This window comes from Scyliorhinus canicula, chromosome 8 (assembly GCF_902713615.1).
Source record: "Scyliorhinus canicula chromosome 8, sScyCan1.1, whole genome shotgun sequence".
NCBI lineage: Eukaryota > Metazoa > Chordata > Chondrichthyes > Carcharhiniformes > Scyliorhinidae > Scyliorhinus > Scyliorhinus canicula.
The window spans coordinates 102,512,980-102,531,541 of record NC_052153.1 but is presented as its reverse complement, the minus strand read 5'-3'; the positions used below and the strand labels follow the sequence as shown (position 1 = coordinate 102,531,541).

General features: G+C 41.2%; 1 protein-coding gene across 1 annotated transcript in view; it reads left to right on the top strand.

Moving 5' to 3' along the window:
• Positions 1-1,331: 1,331 nt before the first annotated feature.
• The window catches only part of prdm6 (PR domain containing 6), a 320,670-nt gene continuing 303,439 nt past the window's right edge, over positions 1,332-18,562 (top strand). The window contains exons 1-3 of the mRNA XM_038805008.1: positions 1,332-1,446; positions 2,094-2,590; positions 8,426-8,730. Coding sequence (XP_038660936.1) covers positions 2,110-2,590; positions 8,426-8,730 — 786 coding nt within the window. The 5' untranslated portion in view covers positions 1,332-1,446; positions 2,094-2,109. The remainder of the gene's footprint in view (positions 1,447-2,093; positions 2,591-8,425; positions 8,731-18,562) is intronic.

Sequence of the window (18,562 nt, the reverse complement as noted above, 5' to 3'; positions counted from 1 at the left end):
ACTTTGCTTCAATATAGACAATGGTATTTTCTGGATTATGCATCGCAAACTTGCTTGTGACACCCTGTATTATTCTATAATATAAAAAGAATGCGAAATAAACCGCAGGAACTCGAAAAGGTCTCTTTACAATGAATTGCCAATATATCATCGGCTATTTGACTGTTACATAAATAACGATCACCAGGGCAAACTCAATACTCATGGTGTCTAACATAGTGTAATAATACAGTACGCACCATTAGTCCTTGTTTTAATAATCTGAAGTTCAGAGTTCAGGATATTTTGGAATCACGTTGGCAGAATACATTCTTTTAAGTGAAGCAAATTTTTCATAGTCAATTTTACTTCGCACCAAAATTCCTTTCCGCGTGATTGTGTTTGTCTTTTCGCTGTGTGTTATCAATCTATGGAGCAGATGACGGACGACCCTGTCAAAATGACGCCAGTCAAAACATTTCCCCAGCGCTGCCCCGCTGGAGTTAGTAGAAAATGCACCGCATTAGATAGAGACATAATCCAAACACAATAACTACTTTCTCAGAATCGACACCGATTGCTGGGGAATGACCAACCAGTGAATATTCCCAATACCTACAACAACAGCGTGTTGACAGAGTGCAATGGCGCTTTGGAAAACATCGCGGTTTGTGGGGAAAATGAGGATAGTCAGAATGTAACAATGAAACGTGGGCCAAGGAAAGAAAAGTTAAGTTAAAGATGAGAAAAACGCACGCAGAGATATTGGTGATAGCTCTTTAAGGACAGCTTGATATAGACAAAACACGCAAGCGATGTGAGAGTGAGGGCGAATGACCGGAATACGCTTTAAAATAAAACGTGACTCCATTTAACACAGCTTTCTAAAGCAGCTGCGCCGTTTACTTACCTTTCATGTCGCACTTCTGTGCCTCTGTCCCAAGCCAAGTGACTTCTCGGCACTTTTCTGTAAGGAGCAAACACATGGGCCATGTTTACGTGTTCCTCAATAATTCGGGGGATAGGTTATGTACGCACGTTGTCAAACTATATTATGCGGGCTTTAGACATAAAAACAGTTTGCCACAAGTTATGCAAATGAAGACACTCCCTGTAGTGATAGCTGTGCTGCTAGTATTTAGTATTGTCTTTAGGGAAATGTGCTAACGTATGGTTTACATGGACGGGGATTGAATGTAATGGGGTGTGGTTGCTGTCTAGTTTCACGTTACTCACCCCCCCCCCCCCCGTCTAATCTGTGCTGTCGTAAAAACCACGTGTCCTGCTCTAACTCAGCCTGTTAGAGGAACCTCATAGATGAACAGAATCGTGTGGCTGGAATCTAACGCACGGTGACATCCCACACAGGAACAATGCCTCTCGGATACATGAGTAAACACATGTGAAGAAAGCAAGAATCGCCCCTGTTCTTACAATCGTAAACTCTTGACTGGAGTAACATCGTAGGTAAGTGGTGCCAGAGCCGCGTCCCACGGCTTTGTCCTGTCATTGTACAGAAAGGACGTCAGCTCCAAGTTGACCAGTTGACCCACGAGTACCGCAAGTTTTCTGCAAGTTATTGCGTTATGAATGTACTTTTAAGAAAGAGCTGGTGAGAGAAGATTGTTGGTGTCACATCACGGTGTACGCGGTATCTAAAAGCTTATTGGCCAAAGCAAAACTGAATACACATGTTTCCAATACATTTCTTAGTCATCTGTAAACATCTCGCATTCTGGAAATGTTATTCTCCAGTTGTTTTTTTTGGGCGCTGTAATACAGAGTGTAAAATGTTTGGAATTCGTGGAGCTGCCATTTGAATTGTGGGCATGGGTTGAGTACATATTGAAACTCAGCGCAGTTATAACAGATTCAGTTGTATGTGTGTGTAATACAACTTTCAATTCATCATCGCTTAAGCTAAAACCCGCTTCTGCATTGAATGAGATCTCATTGTTAAACAATATATTTCTCATAAAGGTGTCAGTTTATATGCTGCATACCCAGTCCAAGCTATGCCTACATATGGCTCAATGCTTAACTTTGAATGACTTATAAAAGATTAGTTTAGTGCATTATTTGCTTAGTAACTATATTATTTTTAATTATTTAAGTTGGAAGCCATTGGAGATGATGAAACCCAGCGAGCCCACTGGATCTGCATTCCTAAAGGTCGATCCTGCCTATATGCAACACTGGAAGCAGCTTTTCCCTCAGCCCCAGCTGAAAGTCGGCTCCCTGTCAGTGATTGCCAACCAGCTCCAGCCCCTGGACAGAGCTGGTCCGGTCAGCGACAGCCTCCGCCAGCACTCGGGACCTCTCACCTCGTCTTCGTCCTCATCAGCCTCCTCGTCCTCTTCTTCGGCCTGTTCGCTGTCTTTCTCCGGCTTGGCCCCGGTGTCTGTGCCGCACATCTCGGTGCTGGGGCAGCGCCCGGGTTCTGATCCTCCCTCAGCGCTCAACGGCAACCAAAGCAAAGAGCTGTGTTCATCCGGGCCCGAGAGGACGCCCAGATTCGCCTTCACAACAGAGGATCTGGACTATTACCTGTACGGACAGCAGAGAATGGAGATCATCCCGGTCAACAACCATACAACAGACCCCAATAACCGTGAGTAAACCATTGCTTCATTCTCCAACAGTTTGCAGAGCCAAGTCCCCCTCCTCATAACTTTAATAAAGGACGTAAGATTTCAAATTGTAGGCTAGGTCCAGTATGGTGTGATATTTGCTATCACAAACGGAAAGTTTACCTCGACATACTCCAATATAATTTTCTTCACTTACATAGTATTAATCACGAACCGCATCATAATGTATTGCAGCAGCACATCACATCTCCTAGACTATCATTGGAGCAGCCGCAGATGTCTGAAGTTTTATTCGATTCTCAAAATGCATGTGTTAACTTTTCACCAGCCCCTCCCGCCCACTACCAAAGGCGACCAGTTTGAATTAAAACGAGGAATATATACTGCGCAAATGCATCATTTTAAAGTATAAAGCACAATGATGTTTGAGATGTTTGGTTTTGTTTTGTTTCAGTTCGAGATCCTACCGAATCAAACACTTCCTTCAGTAGAATCATATAACAAGGGTTATTGGTTAATAACAACATTTAAGTTGCTCTCTGGAACTGGTTTCGCTTGTATCTATCCTTCCCTCGCTCCTGTGCGAACTGCTCACATATTTCCTTATAATTATTGAGGACTGTGTAACTATAACAGTACCAGACAAAGTTCCTCTGCGAGGAATTTTCAGCCAAAACGTATTTTTTCGACAATAGTGATCAGATCGTGAAAACCTCAGAATAATGGCATTTTATTCACATCAAGATAAATGTACTCCAGCAAACTTAAAAACGATGCTCCGAGTACTTAAAAATGCTGTAAGGCACAACTTTATGTGGAGTATGATTGAGTCAGGTATGGCAGACAGGACAGTCAAAAAGACAATGAAGGGGATGAGAACGTCCTTCTAATCTTCTACTAATCAGGATCACAATTACAGTGAGGACTTAAGTATATATATTTGAAAACCCTGCAGAGTGTAAAACCAAACGTGATTTTAGATCAGTCCCGAGTGACATAAGGCATGGATTTTAAAAACACTCACTCTGCAAAGCACCCATTGATCGTGCTGTAAATTTTTACTTAAATACAGTTGAACATAGAAACCAGTTGACAGGGGCGTGGATGCAGGAGTATAATTCTATCACCGACAGACTCAGGAAAAACATTTGTTTCTGGAATCCATATATACTTTTTTGTTTGATCGATATTTTTTCAACAGCTAAGCTGAGATAACTCATTTCATATATATAGCAGCTTGGATGAATGAGCAAGGTCTTTACAAATGCTGAGGTAAACAGAAAGCAGGGAAAGATTTTACTGTAAGACTGAGATGGATCCTGGAGTTGTAGAATTAACTGATAAACGTCACCCACCTTCCCGATCCTGTATCCTTTCAGCATCTCCAAATAAAGTAACCTACATGATCAAATATGTCAAATTAGCACCTATCCTCCATAAACTAAACGGCCATTTCAAGAATGACTACCACCTCTAACTATAGCTTTATTATCCATATTTCCTTTGGTTGAGAGGTGGTGAATGTTTATTTAACGTGATAAAATGGTCCATCAGCACTAATCTCCATCGATAACTGCCACACAAAGATGAGCGATGAGCGGACAAGACACAATTAATTGCCACTAGTTTTCTGGAGAAAGCTGGCCGAATCGACTGTATCAGGGCACGGATCGATCGCCGCAGAGATGCTATTCATCATCTCGGTATTGTTTGGGTCTCTTAGGGACCAGCCGTAGTTTTATCTAAAAATCCTATCTGTCTTCCCCCCCCCCACCCCCTCCGCCACTGCCCACCCTCCCCCCACCCCCCAAACTCCGTCAGCCTGGTAAAAATCCAATCAGCTGCCCAACGGCACCCTGCAGCCTCCAGTCTTCATCTTTGTAACAAGGAACACACCGAACAGTGGGAGGAAAACACAGCGAGGCACAGCCGAATGAGGGAAAAGTACTCATATCACAACTATTTTCTTCAGTTGTATTACAATTCTAGATAATATAATTCATATATCAGTATAAATCATTCATGATTCTGGTGTAGTATTTATACAATTAATGGAACATATTAGAAATTTGATTCATACATATATATAATATACATGTTATGATCGGAACTTACCAAGTGAGGTACACGTTAGAATCAATAATTTGGTATATTGGCCAGCGCTTCAAATGCAGAGAGGTGCGTGGGCAGGCTTCGAATACATTATTCTGACATTTTAATGCAATCTTGTATTGAAAGCAAAACAAATTTCTTATATAGTTAAATTATTTTCTAATATTGACTAATTGGAAATATATTTATCCTATGTTATAGGCAAAGGCCTATGCCATCTATATTGCATTCTGGGTCATTTTCCTGGTGCCTTAGATTAACCATATGTAGTTGTCAATTTAAAATAGGTAAGAATATTCAATATTGCTGTTCAAATATTTCACATTGAACACACACCAAGGGTGAAACTGTGGACGCCGATAATGATGACCAATTATTAGACGTAAAGTATAAAGGAACTTGGCTAAGTATTATTTTATTCACTTAAAATTTGTCCTGGGAGTACTTCAGTAAACAATCTGTGAGCAAACTAACGGGAAACAATCTTTGGACATTGGGGAGTTTTTTAATGGTAATTCCTGATTATTCCTGTCTCACTGAAATGCGTCAAGGAAATATCCGAGTGATGCTTGACAACATGCACAACTCTTTAAAAAGTTCACATGAGGTTTATAGGAGAATCTGCAATCATGGGACTTAATTCAATTAAAAACATATAATTGATTTACTGTGCAAATCTTGATCTGACCAAGGACTGGTTTCTCCAGGTGTACAATTTATTGTAACTTTTAAACCATGTTGACCGCAATAAACCAAGTGCACAGTTTTAGGCTTGTAGTTAGCCGGACTGAACGCCTGAACTTTTTGGACGATTGTTGTTCGAGACGCGATTCTAGGGTTATAGTAAAGCAGGCAGAAAGGTGTCTGGGGCTGTTTGACACAGACACCAAAGCTGGGATTTGTTGATGTTTCCCGTGTGTGGTTTCAATGTTGGGGCAATGGAGGGATAACGGTTTCAATATCCATACACCCATTGACTGAGTGTCAATCTCTCGCTTCGTAACACAGCCAACGTAAAAATATCGCACAATGTCGAATACACTTTTATTTAGCTCTAAAAATCGTTCCTACTATTTGTCCGGAAACATTACAATGTCTAGGCGTCTATCAATGAAAGTCCAAAAGGGACATTTTTATTTGCATTTATAATCACCCCGCAGTGAGCTAATGGCACAAATGGAACTGAAAGTGGTTCGGTCGCTGCAAACTTCTGGCTGAGTTGAGAAGGAAGAGTCGGGCGAGCGCTATTGATGTTGAACGGTAAAGAGGCCCTTGTCCTGTGAGAAAGCTAAAAAGCGAGGAGGGAAGGGATTGCCGCCAGTTTCGCTTTGTCCCAACCTTGTTTTCTCTTTGGGCCATTCATTAAAAAATGCAGCCTCGATAGCTCCACACGACCTCTACAGTTTCCGTCCATCAGACATGCAACAGACAGGCCAACACACCTTCAGAGGCGAAAGTGAAGGGCAAGTTTTGCTGCAGAGGGAGCAGTTCACTGGCTGTGTAACTCGAGCGGCAACTGTCTTTCCAGAGCAGCATCTGACACATCACTGTCCCTGTTCACAACATCTTTTGAGTCACCCTGAACTGTAAAATGTGCTTATATACCATATACAAAACACTACTTACTTACCCAAGATGTCCACATGAAGAGTATTTTTTGCGAGGCAGCTTCTTACAAACATTCTCACCGGGAGCCTTGAGTAAACGGGATTATAATAGTTAAAATGGGTCAGGTAGATGATATGTTTCTCAAGTAAAATTAAGTATCGGATTTGGAAGGCTACGATAAGTTGTTGGTCGGTCTGTTGCATGTCTGATGGTCGGAAACTGTAGTGGTTGTGTGGAGCTATCGAGGCTGCTTTTTACCATAAGTTCTTAATGATTTACTACCGTTGGAAATTAATTGAATTAAACGACAAGCTATATCATACATTGGAAATTCATTTGCTGTCGTACTTAATACTTGGAAATGGGACATTCCTTGCTCATTCTCTGTGTCCCATTCTTTTGTTGAATTCAAGCTCTTTTCGCAATAACGCAAATTTCTTGCCACTTTAAAGATTGGATTCAGCCGTCTCCCCGCCACATTGCAGTGGATGGTCCCATTTAATCATAGTTTTGTGCATATTCCCAAGTTTCTGAACCAAGCAGAAAAAGCGCAATAGTGGCAAAGGCAATAAACAGCGCTGAAAATCCAGTTAGAACGCTTCAACACATCAATATCTGGCAGCAACATTTTTTGTTAAAGACGCAAGTGGTGATCCTCAAAGTGCTCTGAAATGTACTAAATGGGGAAGTTTCAAACAGGGGCAGAATGCATGATGCAGGATGAAGAGGGTGGCAATTTGAGACTAATTTGAGATCCCCTTTGTGGTGTTCACAACAGACTGCAGCCTGGAATAGGGCTGTCAACCTTTTAGGTTATTTAGCACACTGACTGCAGTTATGGACAGTGCAAGTACTTCAGGTTTAACCACGCAATGAAGCAGAACATACCCAAACTGAACCATTTAATGATTAGAGATGTGCATTTTTACATTTATTGCATAAATTATTGTAAAGCGATGGACAGAGAGCAATTGCCGAGAAAAGCCTTGAAGACCAAATTTAAATGTTTTCTTTTAAAGTGCACAAGTAACAAATTAAAGACCAATTCAATACATCGGACACGCCTGGAAATGACTTTTTAAAAACTGCAATGCTCTTAACTTTTTAATGTTTTTCTTTAGATAGATGAACAACAGCGCCGAAAATCCAGTTAGAACATTTCAACACATCAATATCTGGCAACATCATTTTTGTTAAACGTTGAAACTCTCCTCCCGATTTTACCCTTCTCCTCTTTCCAATGGGAAAGTATATAAGGGAACATGATTTTGTAAAGCTATAAAATAAATTTGCTTTAAGAAAGCGAAACAAAAATATGCAATACTAATTTTTGCCTTAAAAAAATAAATCCCGGAGTCTTTTCCCCCGTGAGTGTACTGGCGAAGTCTGTATAATAAATAAAGTTATTAACCCTTGTTGTAAATTGTAATAAGGAAGGGATAGGTTGACATTTGCTGTTTCCTGCCGTCTACTTCCACTAATTGACTGTCTCCGTCTCTCCCCTTACAACCCTTTCCAATTAGCCCTTTGTGTTGGCACGCTTCCTCATCTCTTATCTTCCTCACTAAGCGAAGCCAGTCTCCTCTCCTGCACCAGTCATTGTAATGTGACTTTCCTCCTTGCCTTCTAGTTTAACCTGTCCTTCTGCATTAACACTAAGTACCCAGTGAAGCCTTGGCGCCCAGGTTACCTCTTCCACTCCCTTACATCCAGCCTGCTCAAGTGTGGCTCTCTTGCTCATGATCAACTTTTCCACCCAACATTTCTGACACTTTAATTAGCAATCCGTGGTATAGAGTACTTTGAGTTGTTTTAACGTTAAACACATTGCATAAATCTAAATACAGTCACTAGTACTGTGGTAGACTAATCTGATTTGCCAGACAATTTTTTTGGCTGTCTGGACTAACCTGTCTCCCATCAGTTCCCCTATCTTTGCCACTCAGTCAAACTTGGCATTGCACTTATGACTTGATTAAATCTCTTTCTTTCCCTTGCCTTTCAGTCTAACCTACACCCTCTGCTGCCAGATTAACCTATGCCCCCGTCCTAGTCATTCAGTCTAAACTACGCTTGCTCCATAGGCTAACCTGTCTTCCTTCACTGGCTAATCTACATTGTCCTTCTCTCTTCAGGTTGTGACATGTGTGCTGACAATCGGAATGGCGAGTGCCCAATGCATGGGCCACTCCACTCACTGCGCCGCCTCGTGGGGACAAGCAGCAGTGCAGCCACAGCTCCACCCGATGTGCCATGCGGGTTGCGTGAGCTGCCCAGGGAGGTGTGCTTGTGTACGAGCACTGTGCCAGGCTTGGGCTATGGCATCTGTGCCGCACAACGCATCCCACAGGGCACCTGGCTTGGACCTTACCAGGGAGTTGCCATCTCCAGGGAAAAGGTGCAGGTTGGAGCTCTCAGGAACAGTCGTCACCTCTGGGAGGTAAGAGGCAACCAGCCTTAAATCACTTGAACATAAATACTGTATGTCCTGGTCTACTCATGCTTTGATTGTGATGTAAATGTTACTTTATGCTATAGGATAAGATGTTATTTTATACCATTAATGTTTGCATGAAATAGTTCCCTTTTCCATGAATTTGATATCACATTGTAATTATTACCTGAAAAAGAAGAATGTGCAGAGTTACAGGGAGAAGGCGAGACAATGGTATTAAATGAATTGCTCATTTGGAGAGCTGGTGCAGAATGGCCTCCTTCTGCATCGTAACAATTCTATGATTCGGTGAGCAATTTTTTCATGACATTCTATTTTGAAAGAATGTTCAAAAAGCAAATGTTGCAAAAGTCACATCACATAAGAGTAAAAAAAATGGAAATCATACTGTCCTCAACCATATTGGAATCAAATTACCAAATTGTACAGTATACAATTAAACTCGTCCTTTGAAGCCTCTTTAACTTCTTCAAGATTTCACACATGGGTCTATTTGTGAAAGTGTCTTCACAATATATGTTTTGTGTATTGTTGAAAAAAGAGACACATCAAAGCTTCTTGTCTTGCATTCATCTGATCACTATGGAAGAATATCGATTATAAGGGGAAAACAACAATTTATACTGTATGACAAAAAGTGCTGACTGGTTGGCAAATAGACTCAGAACAGTCACCAACATTAGATGTGATTCTGCAATTGGGCAATGTTTGCTAAATAATCCCCGCATGTTAACAATTATGCTGAAAAAATAATTTAAGATTGCCAGCTGGGTTTGCAGTGTGGCATGACTGGAAGCTACATATATTAATATACAGGGCCCCATTCTTCGCAGACAAAAGAGAACATGTACACACATTATGCCTGTCTCAACGAAACAAAATAAGTGTCAACTATTTGCTGGTTCATTCGTCAGGGCAATGCCTTGGCCAATCAGAGTCAAGCTGCATGGTTTAAATTTCAAACAATGCTTGACAGTTAATTGTCAGTCATATGGTGCATTCTCCATCATAACACCTTTACCAGAGTTTATTTGTCAACCAATCAGCGCTTTTTCCTCAAACAATATAAATTGCTGTTATCCCCTTATATTGATATTCATGCATAGTGTCCTAATGAGTACAAGTCTAAAGCTTCAACATATCTCTTTTTTGGTAATACTCAAGTTTTGTACTACCAGACCACTTTTAATATATGCTTTGGATCTCTGCATGAGACTGAGCAGATAGCTTGCCAGCAATGAGTTCTGGACATTTAGGAGCAATTCATCATATTCTATGATTGGCTGTGACATTTTCCACTTTATATGCTTGGAGTATATTTTGTACTTAAAAAGAGTAATGTGTATTTTTGTAGCAGTTTGAAATAGGTTCTGATGTTACTTTATCATTTGCAGTCATAAGTGTTGAAATATAACTTATATTTTCATTATTATTGTCCACTCATACATTGGGCACTGCAAGAAATGTTGATATTTTCACATATGCGGTTGTTATATTTGGCACTGGTTCTGACACTAACCTTAACATTAACATAAGGTCTTAGAACGAAAGAACCATATAGCAAGTTGAATGTGCAACAAATAATAGCCCTGGTCTGTAACAAAAGGAAAAGCATCTGAATGAAGGACAGTTTTGTTAATCCTCAAATTGACCAGCAGCTTGTAGCAAAGGAAAAATACTCTCAAGTTGTGAATCATCAAGTTTCTTGGCCTTCTTGTGTTGTTTGCAGTTTGCCTTGTGGAACAGGATCACACCCTGAACCTCTCCATGATTTCCATGAAGTGGTGCATTTGCATACTAATTGCCCAGAAATTTAAACGTAACAATTATTAGTATAAACAACCTTTTAATGGTATGATAACTGTTAATGACTGCCAATCAACCTTCTTGGCCAGCAAGTAAACAATCATAAATGTTGAGTCTAATTCCTTCAGGTTGTGAAATAACGTAGGAGGCTCAGCTTGTTCCTACTAGGGATTAATGCTACCTCAGTAGATCTCTGATTAAAATGTGTATTTGGAATAATTCCCAGTAAAATATTGCTAATATTATGGGTGAAAAATCAACAAGTCAAACTTTATTTTGATTCTTGACAAAGACTATTATGAATAAGGCTTATTAGGTTAATAGATTAAATAAAAGGGTATTATTCAATAACTGTTATTTTCTGAGTATAGATTTACTTCCAAAGAAGAAAACCTATAATCTTCATTGGAACTCTCTTATGATCCAGGTATTTAAAATGACTGAATGGTATAGATATAAAAAACACATTTAATCTAGAGTGTCATTGACAAACTAGGGGACATATTCAAAGTTGCACGCTTCAAGCAAGACATAGATGTTGGAAAAGCTTTTTTCTCTCATAGTAAGTAGAATTTTAAGAAAATGTTTCTCTTTGTATCTGAATCGTTTGCCAGGATCAATTTGCAATTATATCCATTTTCTTGATAACTTCAATCAGCTGGTTATTTGGAAATTTCTTTTCAAAATTGACCAGTGCTGTTTCATTAATGCTTCTCCATATCTTCGTCCAAAGTGAGGTAGAATGTTTTATATTATACATATGATGCACTTTACATGGTTAGTCGAAGTTCTGGGTGTAACAGGTCAAATGCATATTTCTTCTGTGTTCTTAATGATTGATGATAGTCAATGCTATGAATATGTATTTGCAAAACCAGAACTGTTTTCTTATTGCTGTTCAATTTTCAGTGTGTTTTTTATTTGCTACTTTAATGTTTGCACTTTTGTAAATATTACACTAATTACGGTACAGAACAATGAAGTTGTAGAGTAGAATGCATTTTCCAATTTTAGCACATTTTAAAAATTCTTTCATGGGATGTGGACTTCACTGGCAAGGGCATCATTTGTTGCCCGTCTCTAATTATCCAAACTGTCTTTGAGAAGATGGTGGTGAGCCACCTTCTTGAACTCTGGTTGTCCATCTGGTATAGGTACACCCACAGTGCTGCTGGGAAGGGAGTTCCAGGATTTTCATCCCACGACAGTGAAGGAGCGGCAATATTATTCCAAGTCAAAATGCTGTGCGACTTGAAGGAGAACTTGCAAAATGGTGTTCCCATGTTCCAGCTGCCCTTGTTCTTCCAAGTGGTAAATGTCACGGGTTTGGAAAATATTGTCAAAGGAAGCTTGGTTAATTTCTATAGCGTACCTTGTATATGATACATACTGCTGCCACGATTTGCCAGTGGGGGAGGGAGTGAATGTTTAAAAGTGGTGGAAGGGGTGCTGATCAAGAAAGTTGCTTTGTCCTGGATGGTTTTGATTCTCTTGAGTTGGAACATATTCATCCATGCAAACGTAGAGTATTCTAGAGTCACACTCTTGAATTGTGGCTGGTCGGCAGGCTTTGGGGAGTCATAGTGAGTTAAACACAGAATTCCCAGCCTCTGATCTGCTCCTGTGGCTCAGTTCTGTTTCTGGTCAATGGTAACCTCTCAGGATATTGATAGTAGGGGACTAAGTGATGGCAATGCCATGAAATGTCAAGGGGAGATGATTAGATTATCTCGTGTTGGAATGGTCATTGACTGGCACATGTGTGGCAGGAATGTTACTCGCCATTTATCAGCACAAGTATGAATGTTGTCCAGGTCTCGCTGCAAATTGTCATAGACTGCTTCAATATCTGAGGAGTTGCAAATGGTACTGAATATTGCACAATCATTAGCAAACATTCCCACTTCTGACCTTATGGTAGAAGAAAGGTCATTGCTGAAGCGACTGAAGGAGATTAGGCCTGGGATACTACCCTGAGCTACTTTTGCAGCGATGTCTGGGACTGAGATGATTGACTTCCAACAACCACAACCATCTTCCTTTGTATTAGGTATGACTCCAACCAGTGAAGTGTTTCCCCCCTGATTCCCATTGACTTCAATTTTGTAAGGGCTCCTTGATACCACATTCACTCAAATGCTGCCTTGATATTCAGGGCAGTTACTTTCAGTTTCCCTCTCGAGTTCAGCTCTTTTGCCTGTTTGTGCCAAGACTGTAATGAGGCCAGAGCCTGAGTTGCCCTGGCTGAGTCCAAACTGAACTTCAGTAAGCAGGTTAATACAATGTAAGTGCTACTTGATAGCCCTGTCGATGACACCTTCCATCACTTTACAGATGATCGAGAGAAGGCTGATGGGTTGGTAATTGGCCAGATTTAATTTGTCCTGCTTTTTGTGGACAGATCATTGCTTGGCAATTTTCCACATTGTTGGGTAATTGCCAGTGTTGTAGCTGCACTGGTACAGCTTGGCTACAGATAAAGCGAGTTCTGGAGCACATGTCTTCAGTACTATGGTCGTGATAATGTCAGGACACATAGCCTTTGCATAATTTAATGTCAATATAAGTAATTTCTGGAGTATTTGTTGCAAATGCAAGATGCAGTAGAAAGCTTATTTTCCTCAGTGATGGGGAAGATTGCTTGAATATTCTATTTCAACAAAATTGCAAAAGCATTTTAGAATTAATAAATAAATTTACTAAAAGTATCAGAGGAAATTCTTCAGCTAAGTCTACAGTGTTATGAGCACAAAGTTGCGAGAGGAAATATTTTTCTAATGTGCTTATCCCCTCAAAGAGTGATCACTGTTCTATTCCATTTTCAATATCAATTGGAATGATCTTGGAATCCTTCTGAATGGGACTGACAGACTTAATATCAATTTGTGACAAATTAAATGCTATTTGTTCTGTCCACTTGTTCTCATTGCAAAGTAGATTGAGACGGCTCAGTCATTTCACTTAAAGCTGTAAACAGCTTACAGCTAATAGATGGGCAATCTTCCTGTCTGAGCTGGATTGAAGGTAAGCACATATTGTGATGCCGAGTCTTCATTCTTGCTGCTTGTATTTCTCATAGCTAATAGTATGGTCCTTAATAAAATTCCTTAACAAAAAGAGAATTAAATTAGCATTTGTAATATTTTAAGGGCACGCTTGGGGAACTCACAAAATTTCAATTGTATTATCTGTTGTAACATTGTTTTCTATTTTCAGACATTTGCAAGACATAAATCAAATGGTATATAGAATTTTGTTTTAAACCTCGCAGATTTGTGAAAGTTATTTTTTGTGGCAACAATTTACTGCTTAATCAAATGTGATAACACTTCAAACATATTTTTCACTACTTCTATAATATTCCCACTTGATCCTCAGTGACTTCGCTCAGTTTAGTGATAAGTGTACACAACCTGCCGGACATTTTGTTCATCTCGGTTAAAAGCTGAAAAAGCACTACACAAATGCAAGCATTGATTTTATGATGTTTCTTAGAAACGTCACAACAAATTGTTTTGAAAAACAGCAACTGTTGTTCTGTAAGCAAAAACTGCACTCAATATACATTCTGCATGTTCCACAAACAGCAATGAGATAAATCACCCATCTATCTGTTTATGTGTTACGTGTTAGTTGAAGTATAGTGTTTTCCAGGAAACCAAGCTTGCTGTTCTTTAAATAGTGCTATGGAATCTTACACACAAGAAACAGGCAGACAGTGCAAAAGCATTACTAACAATGCCACTCTCACTTAGAACTGCACTGAAGTGCCAGTCTAGATGGAGCTTGAGCCCATAGGTTAACTTAAAGGTCAAAGTGCAAGTGTCAACAAAATTGAAGGAAGTCAGAGAAGAAATAATGGAGGCTTTGGCTGTAATTGTTTTAATGCTTAGAAAAACAAATTCTGCTGGTGGGTTGTCAATGTAACACTTCTGTTCAAGAAGAGAGAGAAGGATATATTTTCTAAGTATAGATGATGGGAGGCAGTGGTGCAGTGGCATTGCTGCTGGACTAGTATTTCAGAGACGCAAAGTCAAGCTCTGGGGACCAGATTTCGAATCCCACCATGGCAGATGGTGAAATTTAAATTCAATAAAAGTCTGAAATTAGAAGTCTAAAGATGACCATGAAATCCCTGTCGATTGTTGTAAAATCTCATCTGGTTCACTGAAGGAAATCTGTCGTCCTGACCTGGATTGGGTTTTGTTTAATGTCACGTGTATAGTGAAAAGTATTTTTTTGCAAGCAGTTCAACAGATCATTGAGTACATGAAAATAAAAGAAAAGAAAATACATAATAGGCATCACAAGGTACACAATGTAACTACATAACACCGGCATCGGGTGAAGCATACAGGGGTGTAGTGTTATTCAGGTCAGTCCACAAGAGGGTCGTTTAGGAGTCTGGTAACAGCAGGGAAGAAGCTGTTTTTGAGACTGTTTGAGCATGTTCTCAGACCTTTGTACCTTCTGCCTGATGGAGGAAGTTGGAAGACTGAGTAAGCCGGGTGGGAGGGGTCTTTAATAACGCTGCCTGCTTTCCCTAGGCAGTTGGAGGTGTAGATGGAGTCAGTGGATGGGAGGCAGTTTCATGTGATGGACTGGCCGGTGTTCACGACTCTCTGAAGTTTCTTGTGGTCTTGGGCCGAGCAGTTGCCATACCAGGCTGTGATGCAGCCAGATAGGATGCTTTCTATGGTGCATCTGTAAATGTTGGTAGGAGTTAATGTGGACATGCCAAATTTCTTTAGATTCCTGAAGAAGTATAGGCCCTATTGTGCTTTCTTGGTGGTAACAACGACATGGGTGGACCAGGACAGATTTTTGGAGATGTGTACCCCTAGAAATTGCTAACCATCGCCACCTTGGCCCCGTTGATGCTGACAGGGGTGTGTACAGTACTTTGCTCCCTGAATTCAATGGTTTGCTGGCATTGAGAAATAGATTGTTGCCGCTGCACCACTCCACTAGGTTCTCTATCTCCCTCCTGTATTCTGATTCGTCGTTATTCGAGATCCGGCACACTATGGTCGTATCATCAGCAAACCTGTAGATGGAATTGGAACCAAATTTTGCCACGCAGTCGTGTGTATACAGGGAGTATAGTAGAGGGTTAAGGACGCAGCCTTGTGGGGCCCCAGTATTGAGGACTATTGTGGAGGACATATTATTGTTTATTCTTACTGATTGTGGTCTGTGGGTCAGAAAGTCGAGGGGCGCGATTCTCCGCTGCCCACGACGGGTCGGAGAATAGCGGGAGGGCCTTCCCGACAATTTTCACGGCCTCCCGCTATTCTCTCCCCCCTCCGGCCGCCCCCCGACACGAATGGCTGCTTGCCGTTTTTTACGGCGAACAGCGATTCTCCGCAGGCCGAAGGGCCGAATACCGCGGAGTGCCAAGGGTGGCATGGGCCTGCGATCGGTGGGCACCGATCACGGGCAGCGGGTCCGATACCCGCACACTATTTGTTCTTCTGCCGCCCCGCAGGATCAGTCCGCGGGGCGGCTGAGGGGCATGACGGCCCACGCATGCACGGGTTTGACGCGTCTGCGTAATGACGTCATCCGCGCATGCGCGGGTTGGAGCCGTCCAACCCGCGCTTGCGCGGCTGAAGTCATCGTGCGCGTCAGCCGCCGTGACTCTTGGTGGGCGGAGTTAGCGACGTTCGCTAACTCCGCATCGCCGTGATTCCTCCGGCCCCGATACTAGCCCCGCCCGGGGGGAGAATCGGGTCCCGGGACGGAGCTCCGAGTCTGGCGTGAAACACGGCCAGTTTCACGCCAGCCTTCACGGCACTCCGGATTTGCGGAGAATCGCGCCCGAGGATCCAGTCTGACCTCATGTGACTCCAGACCCACAGCAATGTGGTTGACACTTAAATGCCCTCAGGGATGGGCAATAAATTCTGGCCCAGCCAGCGACTCCCACATCCCAAGAAGAAATTTTTTAAAGTTAGTCCAGAACCAGTCGTGAGCAAACATTTTAGAGTTGATTTTAACTCCTGTTGGGAAGCCAGGGAGTTTGAGTTGGGGGAGTGCATGTATCCAGCAGAGGAAGATTGGGTGGACAAGAGTCCATCCCTGGCACCTAGGTGGCAGCAACAAGGTAAGTCACAGGAGGGAGAATGTTGAGGGTCGCCCAAATTGAATTGCTGGAGAACCTGGCACAGCAAAGGCCTTAATTTGTGCTCTATTCTACCTAATCTCCCTAAAGAAGACTTTTTCACTTTCCAAGATTTTGCTGGCTTCTCAACAGTTTTACCTGCTGGTGAATTCTCTCACTCAGAAGCAGGTTACATAATCCCTTAAAAGTGTGAATACAGAAATTACATTAAAAAAATAGGAGATAGGTGTACAAGAATAAAGCTGTACTGGTTCATTTGTACAAGAATGTGTTAGTCCACAATTACAGTAGTGTATGCAGTTTTGGGCATTCCATTATGGATAGGAAATTCAAACGATAGGCAGCAGTGATTGACTAGGATGAGAAATTACAATAATGAGGAGGGATGTGAGATATTAGATCAAACAGATTGTATATGTATAAGAACTCTGCATCCTGCAAAAGGGAAAGGCATGTGTTGAAATTACAGTGCATAGCATCTTTATCTGAATATAACTGTCAAACAGTACTCTAACATTATTTGCATTGTCCAATATATTCCTCAAAGCAAAAATGAAACCCAGGAAACCAAGCATTTCTGTGTCACATGCTTTATTTTATATATAATTCCAAAATATTGTGTAACAGGCGGAAAAGTGCCAACTAAGGACATCTTGTGGTCGAGCAGAAACCTGAAGGCAAGTTGGGGCATGTCACTGTTGATCACTTTACTGGCATATGTTGGTTGATCACTTTACTGACTTTGTATGAGAGAAGGGCTCTTGGAGCATGCAAGAAGAGAAAAAAGAAAGTGTTACACCCGGGAACCACTGTTAAAAGGAGCTCGGAGCTCAGAACAACCATTGCAGAAGGAGGACCCTGAGCCTGGAGCTCAGAGAAGAACAACCATTGAGGAAAGAAGACCCTGCGCTCGGAGCTCAGGGAAGAAGATATCTGTATTGAGTGACTGAAGTTAAGCCAGCTCCATCACCAGTGTGGATAATACCTTTTTTAAAAAATAAATTTAAAGTACCCACTTCTTTTATTTTCCAATTAAGGGGCAATTTAGTGTGGCTTATCCACCTACTCTGCACATCTTTGGGCTGTGGGAGAGAAACCCATGCAATATGGGGAGATGTGTGCGAACTCCACACAGTGACCCCGGGCCGGGAACCAACCTGGGTCCTCGGCACCTTGAGGCAGCAGTGCGAACCACTGCGCCACCGTGCCACCCTTAGTGTGGATAATACCTAGGTCACAGTAGTGAGCTTGGGTCATCTCTATACTATATTCTCGGAAATCATGATTAATCTAGCTCCTTTCAATAAAGTACAGTTCTACTAAATTCAGGTCTCTTCATTGTGTCTACCTAAGCCGATCAAACAGGGTCTTCGTCCTGGATTTTGTGTCTTTCCATTTTGGCCTGATCACTTACCTGCTGAAGGCCTCCCCCCGCTCCCAACCCTTTCATCTCCCTATCTCTGAACTACATTGTACTATGTGCTCTTGTACTTTCTTAGATTTACTGTGTTGGAATGGAATCTCATTGCCCATTTTCATGCTATAAATTAGTCTTTCTCAAACTTCAAAACTCCTCACCACATTAAGTCCTTCCCTCCTACTGTCTTCAATCTTTAAAACACTAATCTGAGAGTTATTTAATCACTATATTGTGACTAATTTTCTTTTCCCCTTTATTTTTTTAACCCCATTGGAGCCTGGATTATGGATTCTTCAATTTAGTTTCTCAATGAAAAATGTGAGATTAAAATTGTGCTGCAAAAGCCATGCTTCATTTTATCAATGTGTTATTTGCTCAAATTGCATTTTATTAATGTATGATAGACTCTTATCGTAATCAAGTTTTATTATTTTGTATTACTGTGGTTCTGACTGAAACTATCATGA